This window comes from Micrasema longulum, unplaced genomic scaffold (genome assembly GCF_059751315.1).
Source record: "Micrasema longulum isolate JH-2025_06_02 unplaced genomic scaffold, ASM5975131v1 h1tg001033l, whole genome shotgun sequence".
Lineage (NCBI taxonomy): Eukaryota > Metazoa > Arthropoda > Insecta > Trichoptera > Brachycentridae > Micrasema > Micrasema longulum.
In genome coordinates this window covers 171107-187277 of record NW_028278221.1, presented here as the reverse complement: position 1 = coordinate 187277, position 16171 = coordinate 171107, and the positions used below count along the sequence as shown (strand labels likewise).

The window sequence follows — 16171 nt, the reverse complement described above, 5'->3', positions numbered from 1 at the left end:
ACTAAATAGTTGTTTTGAAGGTTTTTTAACACTGAAATATTAAATTGTCCTTGGACTGGTAAGCGTATGACTGATCATCTTACCTTCACGTAACAGATGATCGAGATATTCTGCATTTGGTGTTTCAATGCAGTGCCTTATGCACCGTGAGGTGCGAATAGATATGATGTTGATGATGAATAATTGTAGTAAGAAAACATTATTTTATGAAAAATAAATACAATGTAAAAAAGTTTGAAAACTCACATAGACAATAGTTTTTCTGCGAAATAAGTATTATACTACATTAGGGCCAATTTAATAGGTCACATTTGACACTTGCATCAAAATTCATCAACATAACCTTGTTAAGAGCGGTAATAAAATATTATTTATTTTTTCGAATTTAGAACTGCACATTTGCTTAACTTATTTCAACGACAATTACATATTTATCGTAATAATGACAAAAGAATGTAATTTTACGATTCACTTTCACTAATAAACCATTCTAAACATAAACTTTTTCAGTTCTAAACGTCATTACAATGTTGCATCAGTGAACCCTTATTCTTTTTAAACACTAGGGATGTTACCCAGAAAAATCGAATGTTAATAATTTTGTTAAATTATGTACTTATCTTATTTTGTACCTTAAATTTAAGATAGAAAATAATAATGGGACAGGGATTCGACTTATGATTTTTTAAATAAAATTACAGTACCTGTAAGTACTTTTTCATAGTCACTGAATTCAATTCACATATATTATGTTTGAAGTCCAAATCGATTCATTCACTTTAATCGATGTTTTTAAGCAGGTCACCCCACTATGAAGCTAAAACCGACAAATGTCAAATGTGACCTATTAAATTGGCCCTATTATAGACTTGTATATTATGTAGATACATTCATAAGATCCTTAGGTAAAATATATAAAAATAAATGGGGGCTTAATATTTAAGAGTAAAATTTCGCTCCTGCTGAAAGAGAAGCCCATTCCATAGAACAAAAGCGTTCAATTTTTTTTGGTTTGATTTTTAGTTTGACAACAAACTTGTAACGGACGGTTTCGGTTTACGCTTGCAATTTTCGACCTAAGTACCTACGGGTTGTATTGCTGTAAACTGTAGATTTCTTTGTGGTTGATAATCACAGAATGGTTTTTGTCCGTATGGGCGACGAGGAAATTGGCCCTGCAGGAAATTGGATACAAAAAATGTTTTTCTGTGCGCGGTAAAAATTAGAGCAAAGTTTCTTGGAAATGCACTTAAATAATAATTTTTAAAAAACGCACTACTTTGAACGTCACTGGTTCATATTAACCAACCGATGATATAGGAGCTGTGAAGGATATCCGGTTTGATTATCGTAAATTAACCGATCGGAAGAACTGAAATAGAAGAACCTCTGACGTTACACGCGGAGTTATTTCAAAAATACAAAACTTTAAATAAAAATATAGCGCTGATAATACGATATACTCGTATATATTTTTAAAAAACATTGAACTTCCACATTATTTCGAAGGTTCAGTTTTGTAACTCTACCAAGGTGCGGAGGTTTTCATGTTTCTTTTTTAGGTGATACTGTGTGTGTTGGATTTGTTCCGACGTTTCGGCTACCATTGCAGGAGCCATCTTCAGGGTAAACCGTGATAAAGTGTACATAGGATAAATAGGGCGCACAGCAAAGAAAATAATTGACGAACACAAAAGAGCGTGTAAACTTGGGCATCATAATAAATCTGAAATAGCGGAACACTTTATGGACACCGGACATTTTTTCGCCATTGAACTGAAAATTTTGCATAAACCCAGTAATTACAGTGCAAAAATAAAAAAAGAGTCAATTGAAATACACAGCACACCAAATAACATAAACAAAAACGACGGGGGGCTTAAATTAAACATGATTCCCAGCACTGCATACTATAAAACGAATAGAAATGTGCCTACTGCCGACTGCGACACGGTACAAATTACTAGTACTTAACACATACTTTTTTCTTTAAAAAAACTCAGTTTACCCTGAAGATGGCTCCTACAATAAATCCGAAAGTAGCCGAAACGTCGGAACAAATCCAACACACACGGTATCACCCAAAAAAGAAACATATTGGCACTTTCTATTTATGTAATTTTCTATATTTTGTATTTTCAAATCAATCGACAGGCTTAAGAAAGAGCTTATGGATTAGTATTAAAGATATAAAGGTACAATGATACTTGTAAATATAATTGACTAATTAAAGAAATATTAAAAATCGAAAATTGACAAAGGAACCACCGGGATTAAAATGAATTAATATGCTATTTACTTTCGTACGTGCTTCCCCATACAATTTTAAACCTATATCTGAGAAAAAAATATGCTTGGGGGTGTTATAGTACTTGGAAATGTTTTTAGATGAATTTTTCCATTAATTATACAAATGTTCATAATCATTAAAATCAAATTGGTATTTTATTCCCACGAACAAATTCCTCCGAGAAACCCCGAAGATAGTAGATAAGCTATCAACATGCAATTATGTGTGAATGAAATCTAATGGAGTGAATTCCTCAAAATTCTCAAGAAAATTCGTTAGAGATATAAATTAATTATTCAATTACACGTTATTGTTGAATGTCTGAAGGCGAAATACATTTCCTAATGAATTTTAGTATGTATGTATGTACACAAATATTCACAGGTCCTAATAAAATGTTTGATTTTACCAGTTTTATCTAGAAAACCTGAATCACGAGAATTTTCGTCATGACTTAAATTGATAGTGATTCACATGAAAGGTAAATTGTAAACAATACATAGTAGGAAATATTACAATGTTTACATCTTAGCTAGGGTGTAAGAATAATAAAAGGCTAAGAAAAAAACACGTATTAGCGTTATTCATCGGCTTAAATAATCGTTATTTTTATAGAAAATTTTCAATTATTTCACGTAAAAAAGAGAATTAAAGTCACCCATTTCTTTAGTTTGAAATGTGCGGTAAGTACTTCTTCGATATTATGTAAGTCCGATATCGCGAAATTAGAATAAATAAACCTTAATTTATAATCGTTAACAAATTCACTGGTTCACAGGCATGGGTCGTTCCTGGTTGTGTCACTATAATCTGTATCTGTATTCAACTAACGTACGTATAATGTTTTTTTTTTTTTTAATAAATAAAATTAAGGTGTAAATATTTTCAATCACTATTGAATGCAGATTTTTTTTCGTAAAACAATTGTCAGCGTTATCCAGCTATACAATGGTACATTTTACCTAGTTTGAAGTATGAATATAGTGATAGCAACATTAATATCGTGCGAGTGAGTACGAAAATAAATATATTAAATAAATGCTCACGTAAAGTAATATCTCCCAATGTTTGATACCATTTTCCCTCATTTTGCTTAGAGGCATTGTACTCCAGTCGTCCATCGCATCACTCATTGTGACTGGCATTTAAAACTAACCAAAATCACCGAGACAATTCACGCCCGAATAGCACAATGATTTAACGATACGTTTCGGGGAGCAAGATCTAGATTCTAAGCCAAAATTACAAGTGTCTAATTATATCGGCGACAAGGACTGCCGAGCGAGAGATCGCAACAGGAATGACGACCAGGACAGAATATTGCCATCAGACATCGTACGTATTCCGCAGCTATTCCCAGACCAATGTCAGCGGATGATTACGTCCAATGCAACCATACTTGCTAATCCTCGCTAGTCGCGCTGTCGTGATACGCATACATACGTAGTAATATGGCAATGGCAAAAGCACTCTACTCTGTTCATTGTAATGTGATAAAATCGTACGTAAACAGGGTTTATGGGCGCGAAGACATTTGAAAATCACGCGATGTCAGGATCTGTTATGTGAAAGCCCTATAATATGAATATTTACGATACCATAAGGTCATGCAACTCTCGTTTAGACTAGTATACAAGTAATTTGCGATGTCACGCTTCGTTTGCGCAAGTAACCAACCCAGTTGACACAATAAGTTAGAGAAGCGTATGTTTTCAATTCGGCGGATCGCCGATTATTACTCTGACCTATAGACGCAAATGAATAAATATTTTTATGAAAAATTCCGAGTGCATTTCGTAGCTCCATTCGCTAACTCGGACAGCCAGGAACACGCCATTTTGGACGGGATAGATCGAGAAACGAGAAGGAAAGAAGAGCGAGCCAAGACAGCGCGATCGAAAATAGGACGCACTGGGCTGAACTTAATCTAACAGGGCTGGACCAATCGTTCTTTTATTTAGTACAAAGTGGGTGTTTTATCAATACGAATATTGTACTGTCTTACGTGCGCATAGATATTCATTTTCAAATATAATTGAGGCCCATTTCCTAGCATATAACAGTCGGGCTGCTAGATTATTATAATTTTCCTTAATAGTTTTACTTTTTAATTATTTGCATTAACTATACGCTTATTTGAGAGTACTATTTGCAAACCCGGCAAAATCCATATTTCTTTATTTTGAGCAAATCACAAAAAACTGATACAATTCTTAACTTTAACTTTTTTTTAAAACTTCATTTTTTTATTATAATCAGTACATATTTTATACGTTAACAGTAATGACATAAGCATGATTTGTCTAGAAACAGTAGTGAAATAATATATTTAATTTTATACATTCCATCTTTGAAATACTCAAGTAGAGGTTGCCATGTTTGCAACAAACCCGATAATTTAAAAGTCAAGTTCTTACAAATAAAGCTGTATTTTTAACTGACAATGTTATAATTATTGTAAAAAATTATATTCTGAATAAGTTAGTTAAATTAGTAAAAATCAATTAATATCTCACTTTTTTTAGATTTTGCCGGCTTTGCAAGTAGTACCCTCATTTATTTGTTTACCTAGTGACAATGTGGATAAAAAAATATAAAAAAACCTCTTCCTGGTATAACGAGCAAATTCAGTCGGTCCCGTCTTCCTCGTAATAGCCGAGTTCGATTACATTATAGGAATACATTATTATAAGATTGTGCGAATTAACAATGCTGTCACAGGTGGGGTCGGGGTCACCACCGGAGTTTGACAAGGCTGCGTCCTTGCACCATTACTTCATAATGTTTATCGATTTCACATTAAGAAAGTCAACACGACACCGAGGAATATCCGTGACTTAGGACACGCTGGAGTTGGTCGCATAGAGGACAGGAGAGATTTTCAGAGAGGGAGCGGGTATACATGGTGTTCATTAAATCCTGTCACATCCGAAATCACGATGATCAGTATGAGCAAGAAGATATATTGGCACACCAAAAAAATTTTTTAGAACAAATAAAATTTTAAAAAAAAAAGTATCAAAAAAAGCAAATAATTGTTTACTTCTGCAGGGGTAAAACGAGGAGCGGGAAGGGGGGAGTATTGATACTGTGCCGCGCTCCCCTCACTTCTCCCTTGCAGAAGTAAGCAAACATTTGTTTTTTTTTTTAATACTTTATTTAAAAAAAATATCTTTGTTCTAAATATTTTTTTAAATATGCTTTTGTCTTCTTGCCCATACTGATCATCGTGGTTTCGGATGTGACAGAGTTTAAAGAACGCCTGTATATTAGGTAAGTAAGTGGGTATTCGAAAATGATATTATATATATCTCCAATCCGACTGCGTTAAGTCTAGCCGCTTAGTGGCTGATGAACGAATCATCAGTCACCGTGGGGGACAAAAAATATTATTCTTAGAAAAAAATGCATAAAATCATTCCATTCTGTAAAACTGTGGTTATAACGTTACCTAATACATAGTGTATAATGTAACTTTAGAAGCGTTTGTACATGATTAAAATTGGTACAAGTCCACGGTGCAATATCAAGCGTTGTGCAGTAGACTTTGGAACGATGACGAAATGATAACAAATAAATAAAAAATAATGATAATGTATTTATTTAATTCGAGGGTTAAGTATTCGTGAGCATAATTTAAAATTTGATTTTAGTAAGTTCCAATGCATCTATGTATTCAAAAAAAAGTTTACTTAAAAAAAAAATTCTTTTTAAATTTAAATTTCTTTAATTTTAAAGTAAATTTCAAAATAAAACGCGAAAAAATCCTTCTATGTGTTATAAAGGACAACGTGTAAATTGATTAGGAGAGGAAAAATTAAATGTATTAAAATCATAAGTATTTTTTGTTTTAGATTGTACAAACATTTGGTAAAGAAAATTGGTATTTATCAACAAAAACACGATATTTTTTAAATATTCTTTCTTTTGATATTTTTTTCGTTTATGTAGTAATTATCACTTTAGTAGTTAAATTATAATATTTGAGTGATTTATATAGCGCCATTTTTGTGAAAAATCACCTCAAGGGCGCTTTACAATTCAAAACTTAAACTTGCATTCTAACTGAATAGCTAACACTACATATTAAAATTTTCTGATTTTAATGTAAACATATCGACGGTGGAAAGGCAAAATTCCCTTAGAGACATGTAGCCAACATAACAGAAGAGACGATTTACATTTTTAAATCAATTAAAAATCACGAATTTGTAATTTTTGTTTAAATTATTTAGGAATCACGCCAAAATAACGGGGAAATATGAGTTATTTATTAGTAAATAAATAATAATAATTGGCTCTTCTGTAAAGCTGCTACATGTTGCATGGGAACTTTTGTCTTTCCGCCGTCGACATCTACGTAACTATCAAAAAAATAGTCCGGACGTAACACAGGATTCTCCTTACAAATCAGAACTAGCAAACAATCATGCATTCTTTTTCCTCGCCTCTTCCTAGCTCACCTAGAGTCGGCCCTTAATAATAATAATGTTTGGATAATTTATATAGCGCCATTTTTGTGAAAATCACTTCAAGGGCGCTAAAAGTCATGCATTAAGACAGCAAAATTGTATGCAATATATAAATTGACGTGACAACTTCCTTGCCAGGTGATAAACACTATTCATCAATGAGCAAGAATCAAATACTGATAAGGCGATAAATGATAAGCAATAATCGTAACAGTGCCGACACATTTTCGTATCACGCGTAAACTGAGGAATTTTCGTTGTAAGAATGTACAACTTAAAAAACGTAGATGATTTTACGTAGACATATCCTATATTACTAGACCGTTTTATCTATTTTGATATGAAATTGATCGTCACTGATGCACGGATAATAAGGTAGCGGGTATTGAATGAGGGAACTGAAATAATAATAAAAAGCCTCAATTAGGTACTAGACTAAATATTAACGCTTCGTTTCATTGATTTTAAAACCACCAAGAGGACGGTCACCGCGAGGCACTCTCGATATGAGAGGGGTTAACAATTTAACTAATATTTTGGTCTAGAATTAATATTTTTATTTCAAATTTATGTGAAAATTTGAAATATAGTATAACAATTTGGTATTCTGTATAAAATCTTTGAAAAAATGTTAAACAGTTCATAAAAAAATTTGAAAATGTTTTTTTAAGGTACTGACTACGCCTAACCCCTTAATGATTTTTTTAATTAAACGAAACATACAATAATAAATCTTTGGCCTTTCTGCACGAGAGTAAACAATAAACGTAAACGAGTATGACTTAATTAAATATTACCACTAATTTACGCAAAAGATTATGTAAATATGTATGTATGTACATATGTATGCATTTCTGCGACTCTTCGTGATAAGCTATATATCACGTGTAAGATACGCTGTACGCTATTACTATCTACTATCTACAACTGATATCAATATCTCATCAAATTCGTGAACAGACGTTTGTTACGAAACATGTCGATAAAACTAATCGGAAAAATGGTAGACTTTCACAATACTGTACTTGATAATCAAATGTTGCAAAAGAAGAAAAACGAACGGTAAAAATAATGTACAGTTGTTCAAATTATACAAATATTAGAACTGATACTATTGTACTATAAAACTAGCGAAGTATGAAGGTTGCAACAATGACCTTTCTTTGAGATGTTTGTTTTGCACAATTAGCTACGCAGTAAACAAAAAACCCTACCGATATTTTGGTTTGAATTGTTTAAAGGTTTTCTCAATACATAACGTAGCAAATACTCATTTATTTAAATATATATATTTGTCAATAAAACGAATAATTTATTAAAACACTTAACTGCTTATGGGACCATATTATCTTATTCCTTTATGTACTTTTATGTATTATATTATCTTTGAATTATCCCTATGGTATAATAAAAATATCCTCAACAGATTTGATGACATTATAGGATATTCGAAATAGCCTAAAAAGTAAAGTTTAACAAGTTGCAAATGTTTAGTTTTAAACTTTACATCGGCAATCGACACATTCTTCAGTGAAACACATCTAGGACATTTACACTAGAAAGTATTAGTAGAGCAGCGAAAAAATGTTTGAAGGACACACACGGCTGTTTAAATAAAGTGAGGATATTGATTACTGACACGGAAATAATTACATAGGTATGTGCGCGACCTCAGTGCTAAATTATTAAATAACAGAGCTGCAAGCGTAATGGCTACTCCGCGGAAGAATTAGAGAGGTATTGAAAAAAGAAATAAGTCAGTGAACTGATTTTACGGATTATTTTAAAGTGGTATTTGGGATTCTGAGGAAATTATTGTACACGTGTAGCGTAGCGTCGGAAAATTTTCTTGGCAGAAAGACAAATGAATAATCGTCAGGCAAAACGATACATCTGTTGTAAAAAAAAAAACCACTATAAACATTTTGTGAATTAAGTCTATAATAGCTACATAATTATGTGACAATACTGACAATACGCATGTTTGTAAGCAAATCTATTTTCTCTTAATTTTAGAATCTAGCGGAAATTTCAACAGAAGCGGGCGGGTATCAAACGTGAAAGGTTGACGAAATAAATATTTACCATCACGTGGGGACGCGTGATAATGATATTATAATTATGACGATATGATAATATAAACTTATAAACGCCAGACAGTTTACTTTACGATGAAAGCGATAAGAAAACAGCGCCTGAGCTTAAAAAAATTACAAAAACATTTGCTCACCGGCTCGCGATACCTCCTCTGGCGTTGATGAAGCATTGTAAAATACATCGACAATGGCTCTAAGACGTTTATTTTTCTCAAAAAGTTTAACAATCTGCGCTTTAACCTTTTCTATATAAAGATGAGGTGGTGTCGCACCTTGTAAAAGCATGTATAAAATTAATATTTTGTTAAGTATTTTCAGGTTTTTGAAACTCCAAGGATAAGAATATTCTCTCTAGTTTGAATTTTTTGTTTGTTTGTTGTGGAGCTAAAACAATCAGAAAGACAAGTAAATAAATGTCTTCTCCTACAGCTGGAGTGTTAGTAGTCAGTAGATGGTGTCTGCAATGTCGGCGTCTCCATCAGCTATTTCTGTTTTAATGCCTACGGTTGCCATTTTTTTTACACAGCGTACGGATGAACCGCCGACGATTTTTCGATTGGCGCACACGTCTAGTAAATATTCTATACATTTCTGCGATTTTCCTATGCGTTTTTTTATCATTAAAATTTTAAGGTATTCGGAGACATGAGAGATGACGAAATTCTATTAAATATTTCATTAGAACATGTAAAATGAAGATAGTGTGAAATGATATACCGTATTAGCCCAAAAGTAACGCGATAATTGTCTAAAATAAATATTCGCGTTAGATTGGTGAATTTTTACTTTCACTCCAAATATATAGGTTCCGTTATATTCGAGGCCGCGTTATAAACGGTAATCTATCGTGTTAAAGCAATGTATCTTATATTTATATATGTATATATATACGAAGGTTGTGTAAAAAATAAGGTTCTCATTTTTTTTTCAGGTTTAAGGCATTTTTTATTTGAACTGAAAAATACATCATTGGAAAGCTTAATTTCTTAACAATTTTTAAAATAATCACCAGATTTTTCAACGCATTTTTGTTGACGACTAATCCACTTTTGGAATCCAGCTTCAAATAAGTCCGCCGCCAGTCGTGGAGGAATTTGGTGACCGTCCTACTTGTTGAGTTTATGACTCGAGGGACCACAATAAATTTGGAAAATTATTGCGGGACCTTGAAAAAACTCAGAAGAGCCATCCAAAATCGCCGGAGAGGAAGATTGACGAAAGGCGCTTGACTGCACCACGACAATGCGCGCCCGCACGTCTCTCGCCAAACCGAGGATTTAATCGAAAATTTTGGCTGGGATCTCGTTGAACAGGCTCCCTACAGCCCTGATCTTGCACCGAGTGACTTCCACTTGTTTCCAAAATTAAGGCAACACTTGGGTGGACAGCGTTTCGAGACTGACGAAAGAGTGCAGGAAGCGGTCACCGAATTTCTCCACGGACTGGCGGCGGACTTCTCTGAAGCTGGATTCCAAAAGTGGATTAGTCTTCAATAAAAATGCGTTGAAAAATCTGGTGATTATGTTGAAAAATAGTTAAGAAAATAAGCTTTCCAATGATTTATTTTTCAGTTCAAATAAAAAATGCCTTAAACCTGAAAAAAAATGAGAACCTTATTTTGTACACAACCCTCGTATATCTAGTTTGGTTAGAATTTTACGTTTCTAGTATTGTTGATAAACTTAAAAAGTAATAATACATATTAGATAACTTTATGTAACATCTATGATAATGTATAATGTACCATATAATATTAATTATGTTTCTTTCATCAGTAGTGTGAATCTGTATACCGAGCTAGTTTGCGCAGGTTGGGCAAATAATTACGTTTTAATACGTGAAATACAAACGGTTACTATGCAGACAAGAATAATAAATTAAGTCTTGGTCAATTGAATTTCTAATCGGGGCGATTGTTTTGCTATACATACATGAATGTGGACAAGTTGTAAACGGTACGGCACCAGCAGTTGACATTCTGAATTTCTTAAAAACATGAATGGCGTTGTTAGCCCTTTACACCAATGACCGTCATAGTGGGGAGATTACTGCATTGCACTAAAAGTGTGATCCCTTACTGTGAAAAATATCGCAGCGCTACACTACCAAGCGTACCGGAAAAGGTGCTTGCTATACTATTTTGCAGAGTTTGCGTCCTCGTTGGGAGGGTAATTCATCTGCGGATCATGTTTATTATATACTACAGGAGAATCGTGAACGTAGATTTATGGTTCGTATATTACGAAAAAGCGTTTGATAGTCCGCAAAGACAAAAATCATGCCATCTCACAAGGGCCGAAAATTGCAAGCTATTGAGTTTTGAGAATAGGCATAGGAATAGACAATGACGCAGAAAAATTGTTACTAAAGCGGAGGCGATGCGTCTGGCTGGGCCATGGGATGCTTCCCGAGAGTTTCAACCACGCTTGTCTACTTCACAACGAGGTATCAGGTTCTCGGGGTCTAAATATTCATGGCTGAACATTTGGCGACAGTTCACGTCTGAACTACGGGACCTGACGCGCGGGAGTTAGCCACTGACAGAGTGGCATGTAGAGATTTTATGGATGCCATAATATTATGTTCCACTAAGGGAGCCGACCTGGATAAATTAAGTCATTTATGGTATAATGTGTCTAATTAGATAGTTTAGTTAAACGTTCTGCACGACTGGATACACGCCGTCATCTAGACTCAATTGCGGAGCAAGCTGTTCAAAGAAATAACACAGAATAACTTTTTTAAATCACGCGTAAGATCTATGGTAAACGCTCGATGCCCCCAGCTGTAACTCTGATGGGGCGATCGAACCAGACACAGGCCGCGTAAAGGAAATATAGCGTGGTCATTTCCAGAGAGTATTTAATCGCCCCCCTCGACATCTCTACAGAGGCAGCATCGAGCATTGCGCGGGCAGTCAACATTCCCAACGGTTCTCCGACACTGACTGAAATAAAAATGGCCGTGTCATACTTGAAAAATGGAACGCCACAATGAGTTGACTATATACACCCGGAATTTCTCAAAAGCAGCATCACTGGCATTTTTTACACCAACTAATGACCAAAGTGTGGGAACAAGAGAAGTGCCCGAGAGACTGGGTGAACGGGGAGATCGCCGCATTGACATTGCATAAAAAGGGTGATCCGTTCTGTGATAAGTATCGTGGCATCACGCTACTTAGTGTACCGGGAAAAGTACTTGCCTACATAATACTGCAAAGAGCTCGAGGACCCATTATGCTAGAGAGAACCAGGGGGGTTTCCTACCTGAAAGGTCATGTGCGGATCATATCCACGACATACGCTGTATTCTACAGGAGAACAAAGAACTTTATAGTTTCTTGGCTATGTGCTTCGTAGATAACGAAAATGCGTTTGATAGTCCGCATAGACCTACACTCTGGAAAATGCTAGAGGCATATGGGATGACTATAAAACTAATCGAACTTATTAAAGACCTTCGCTCAAGTAGCGAACGCTGAATCAGAATTAACGATGTTGTCACAGATTGGTTTGAGGTCACCACCGGAGTTAATCAAGGTTGCAATCTTGCACCGTTCATTTTTAGAGTCCTTATTGACTTCCTCCTAAGGAAGTCAATTCCACTAGATCGAGGAATATCTATCTCCTCCTTCCAAAAACTCTGCGATTATGCCGATGATGCGGTTATAATTGACGATTCAGTCGGGGGTGCTGCGATTGGTGTATCAACGCAGTGCCCTCTGCACCATAAGGTGCGAAAGGGGAACGATGATGATTTTCAATAGACACTATATTAAAAATATATTTTCAGAAATTTAAATCCGTGTGTCATGCGTCAACGCAATTGAAATAACAGCGCTGTAAAATACACCGCAAGACAAAAAAAATTACGAGTTTACCTGCTACCGCGCCCCTTGACTTTACTGAACCCTTTTTCTAAGAAATCCTTTATCGATACCTCTTTCTTTTGTTTAATAAATTAAGGACACTATGTGTCACCTTTCTACAATATTTACATTTTAAAATGTCTCAACAGTCTTGTTTTACCTGCGTTTGAGTGAACATAACACAACAATCATGGAAAGTGCAAAGCAAATGTCGATTGCGATAAAATCCAAAATAATCACATTGTCGCAAGAAAACATATCTAATTGTGAAATATCTCGTCGAGTTGGGTATTCAGAAGGTGCAGTGAGGTTTTTATTTAAAAAAATCCAAGAAACTGGATCCATAGAACGGAAAAAAGGAAGCGGACGGGGGCGCGTGACATCTGCCCGAGATGATCGCTTAATAAAAAAAATTGTTATGCGCGATCGATTTTTAACGGCACCTGAAATACACGCAGAGGTGCAGTCTACCAGCACATCAACATTTTCAGTAAAAACAGTGTCCAGGCGGCTGTTGGAGCATGGTTTCCAAGCACGGAGTCCCGCAAAGAAACCATTACTCACGGACAAAATGAAGAAGGCTAGACTAGATTGGGCGAAAGAGCACCAGAATTGGACCTTGGAGGATTGGCAAAATGTTGTTTTCTCTGATGAATCAAAATTCAACCTTTTTGGTCCAGACGGCAGAAAGATAGTTCGACGAAAACGTGGGGAAAGATATCATCCGTCGTGCGTCACTCGAACCGTTAAACATTCACCCTACGTGATGATTTGGGGGTGCATGACAGCATACGGTTTAGGACCTCTAAATTTTGTACAGGGTACGATGAATGCCATTCAGTACAAAAAAGTGTTAAAAAAACATATTATTCCAACAATCGAGGACATTACGCAGTATACCGCGGACCCAATTTTTCAGGACGATTCTGCGCCGTGCCATAGAGCCCGCACTGTGAGTACAAATATATATATTTTTAAATGCATTTTGTGACCGCATGATAAATAATTTATTGTTTTTTTATAGATCAATGAATTCAAGGAGAAAATTGGCTTAAAATCGTTGACGTGGCCCGGGAATAGCCCTGATTTGAACCCGATAGAAAATTTATGGGCGATTATGAAAAAAAAAGTCGGGAAAAAAAAATCAAAAAACATTGAGGAATTAAAAAAAAACTTAATTCAAGTTTGGGAAGAAGAAATAACATCAGAAATTTTAGATTCGCTTTACGCTTCTCTAAATAATAGAATTTTACATGTTATAAAAAATAAAGGTGAATTCACTAAGTACTAAATATTTTTAAATGTTATAAATATGTTTAAATGTAAAATACTTTAATTTAAAATAAAGCGATAAGAACCTACTTCTTAAATATGAATTAAAAAATAACATGTCTTTTATTATTCCATCACAAACACTCGACCATAAATGAACCGTTATGGGTCTCTAAGGTTCGGGTAATCTGATACCTGATATATAATGGCAATTTCTAAGTACAATTCATGAGTAAGATTTTTTATTTTAACCTTGAAATAACGAGTAGTCATCACATATGTCAAACAATATAAAAAAAACTAATTAAATATCAAGAATAATTCATTATATGTCAATTTTAGTTTTTTTTGAGAACTCGTAAATTTATTTGTCTTGCGGTGTATATCAAGAATCAATTACGAAATGTGTATTTCCCACAAGTGACGCGACAGCGAGTATCGATAATAAAGAAATCGATTTTCCCGGAATCGAAGTGTAAGAACGCATAATAATAAGGATTATAAACTAAATTCCTCGAAAGAATATTAAAAACAGATTAAATGCGATTAAACGGGTTATTTTTATACGGCAAAGAAAAGTATTGTGGAAACAGTGGTACGTGTGTACATAAATGCAGTTTTAAAATAAATTAATTTTCTTTTCAGGCTCATCAACTTCAACCTCGGCTGGTATTCCAAACGCTCTCGTGGCTGTATTATCTCGTGTATCTACATACAAAATACATGATAAAAACTGTTTTCTCGTGCCACGGGAGTGGTTCAGAATAGCACCCCTGGTGATGATGGGTGCTGTTATGCGATCCGAAATGCCGGAAGAGTGCGAACGACACAAGGCATAATAGCCCAGAAAAAATCACTATGCATCTGAACGGCAATGAATCTGATAAATTTAATTGAAACGTTGTGAAAGCATTAAAAATAGTATGCAAGCGTCCCCATGTACTCGCTCGCGTACGAAATCTTGTGCTGTCATATGAGGGAGTTTAGTGTTTTTTAAAAATTAATATTTGATAATAGACTATTAAACTAAGCCAGTTTTGTATTTTTTTTTATGAATCGTATTTTCATTCCTACTTTTTGTATTTTCTATTATTTTAATTACTCCGCGCGTGATGTCACGTCTCTTCGGCGAGTTGTCCTGATTGGTGGGTTGGCTTGTCGAAAACCAGAAATCTATCACAATATTCCATCACCGGTTGAGTAAGAAGAACTTGTGACGTCATTTAAAGCGCAAGATGTCGAGACAGACTGTCGAGTTGCGTACGTAAAACAAACTATTAGGGTACATTGTGCATAGGTTTATTTTATTACTGGCGGTTTTCATATCGCGTGGGGTCATAAAGTCGATTGATAGGTCTTGACTAGGATGATGCTAGATTTCTTCTTTGTCTTGAATAGAGTGGTGCTAGGAATAGATCTAATTTATGAAGAATGATTTTTTTGGGCGAATTGTGGACTGGCTGATTTCTGCATAAGTACGGTTCAATTATGATAAACTTCGGCTGCGGATTGCGGAGGTGAGAAAAAAAGAGCATTATAACTCAAAGCGCCCTTGAGGTATTATATTACGAAAATGGCGCTGTATAAGTTATCCATAATAATAATAAAAACAAATCGTTATCCTTATTTTTATTAATGACACTAATGAATATTTTGTTATTTATTGAGGAAATCATAGTATTTTTTTATAAATACAAGTATTGTACATTAATTTGACTTGGAAACAAAGCGATAGATAGAACATAAACGAGTCAAAGCAAAACATAATGTAGCAAGCGCGATAATATTTTCGTAAGTCTGCTAAATTGATAAAAACAATATTTTTAATAGTGTCGAAAACCATCTCTGACGAATAATATTGATATTGTAAATATGTCGAGCCGTCTGTATTATTGTTCATATGCCTTATCACTTGTTATTATATTCAGTGGAGTTGCTATGGTAAATTTCTATAAACAATAATGATTAAAAGTTATTTGAATGATTAAAAAAAATGTATTTATAACTTGACAATACTAAAGATTTATGTTTCAACTCCGTGGGACCGTTTGTACTGTGGTGAGACTTGGGCCCATTTCATATGTATTGTCCAAATCCACACGGTACTGTTAAATTAGGGTGGATTGATATTTATTATATTATTTGTTATGGATAATGTAGGTACAGTAAA

At 34.5% G+C, this 16171-nt stretch overlaps 1 protein-coding gene across 2 annotated transcripts in view; it reads right to left on the bottom strand.

The window, feature by feature from the left end:
- The window catches only part of SCaMC (Short Calcium-binding Mitochondrial Carrier), a 52869-nt gene that overhangs the window by 9768 nt on the left and 26930 nt on the right, over positions 1-16171 (bottom strand). Inside the window, exon 1 of one of the 2 annotated variants that reach the window (XM_088232892.1) lies at positions 3337-3592. The exons of the other annotated variant lie outside the window; for it this stretch is intronic. Within the exon in view, the coding sequence (XP_088089018.1) occupies positions 3337-3435 (99 nt within the window). The 5' untranslated portion in view covers positions 3436-3592. Of the gene's footprint in view, positions 1-3336; positions 3593-16171 lie in introns of those variants that run through there. 2 annotated transcript variants of the gene reach the window in all.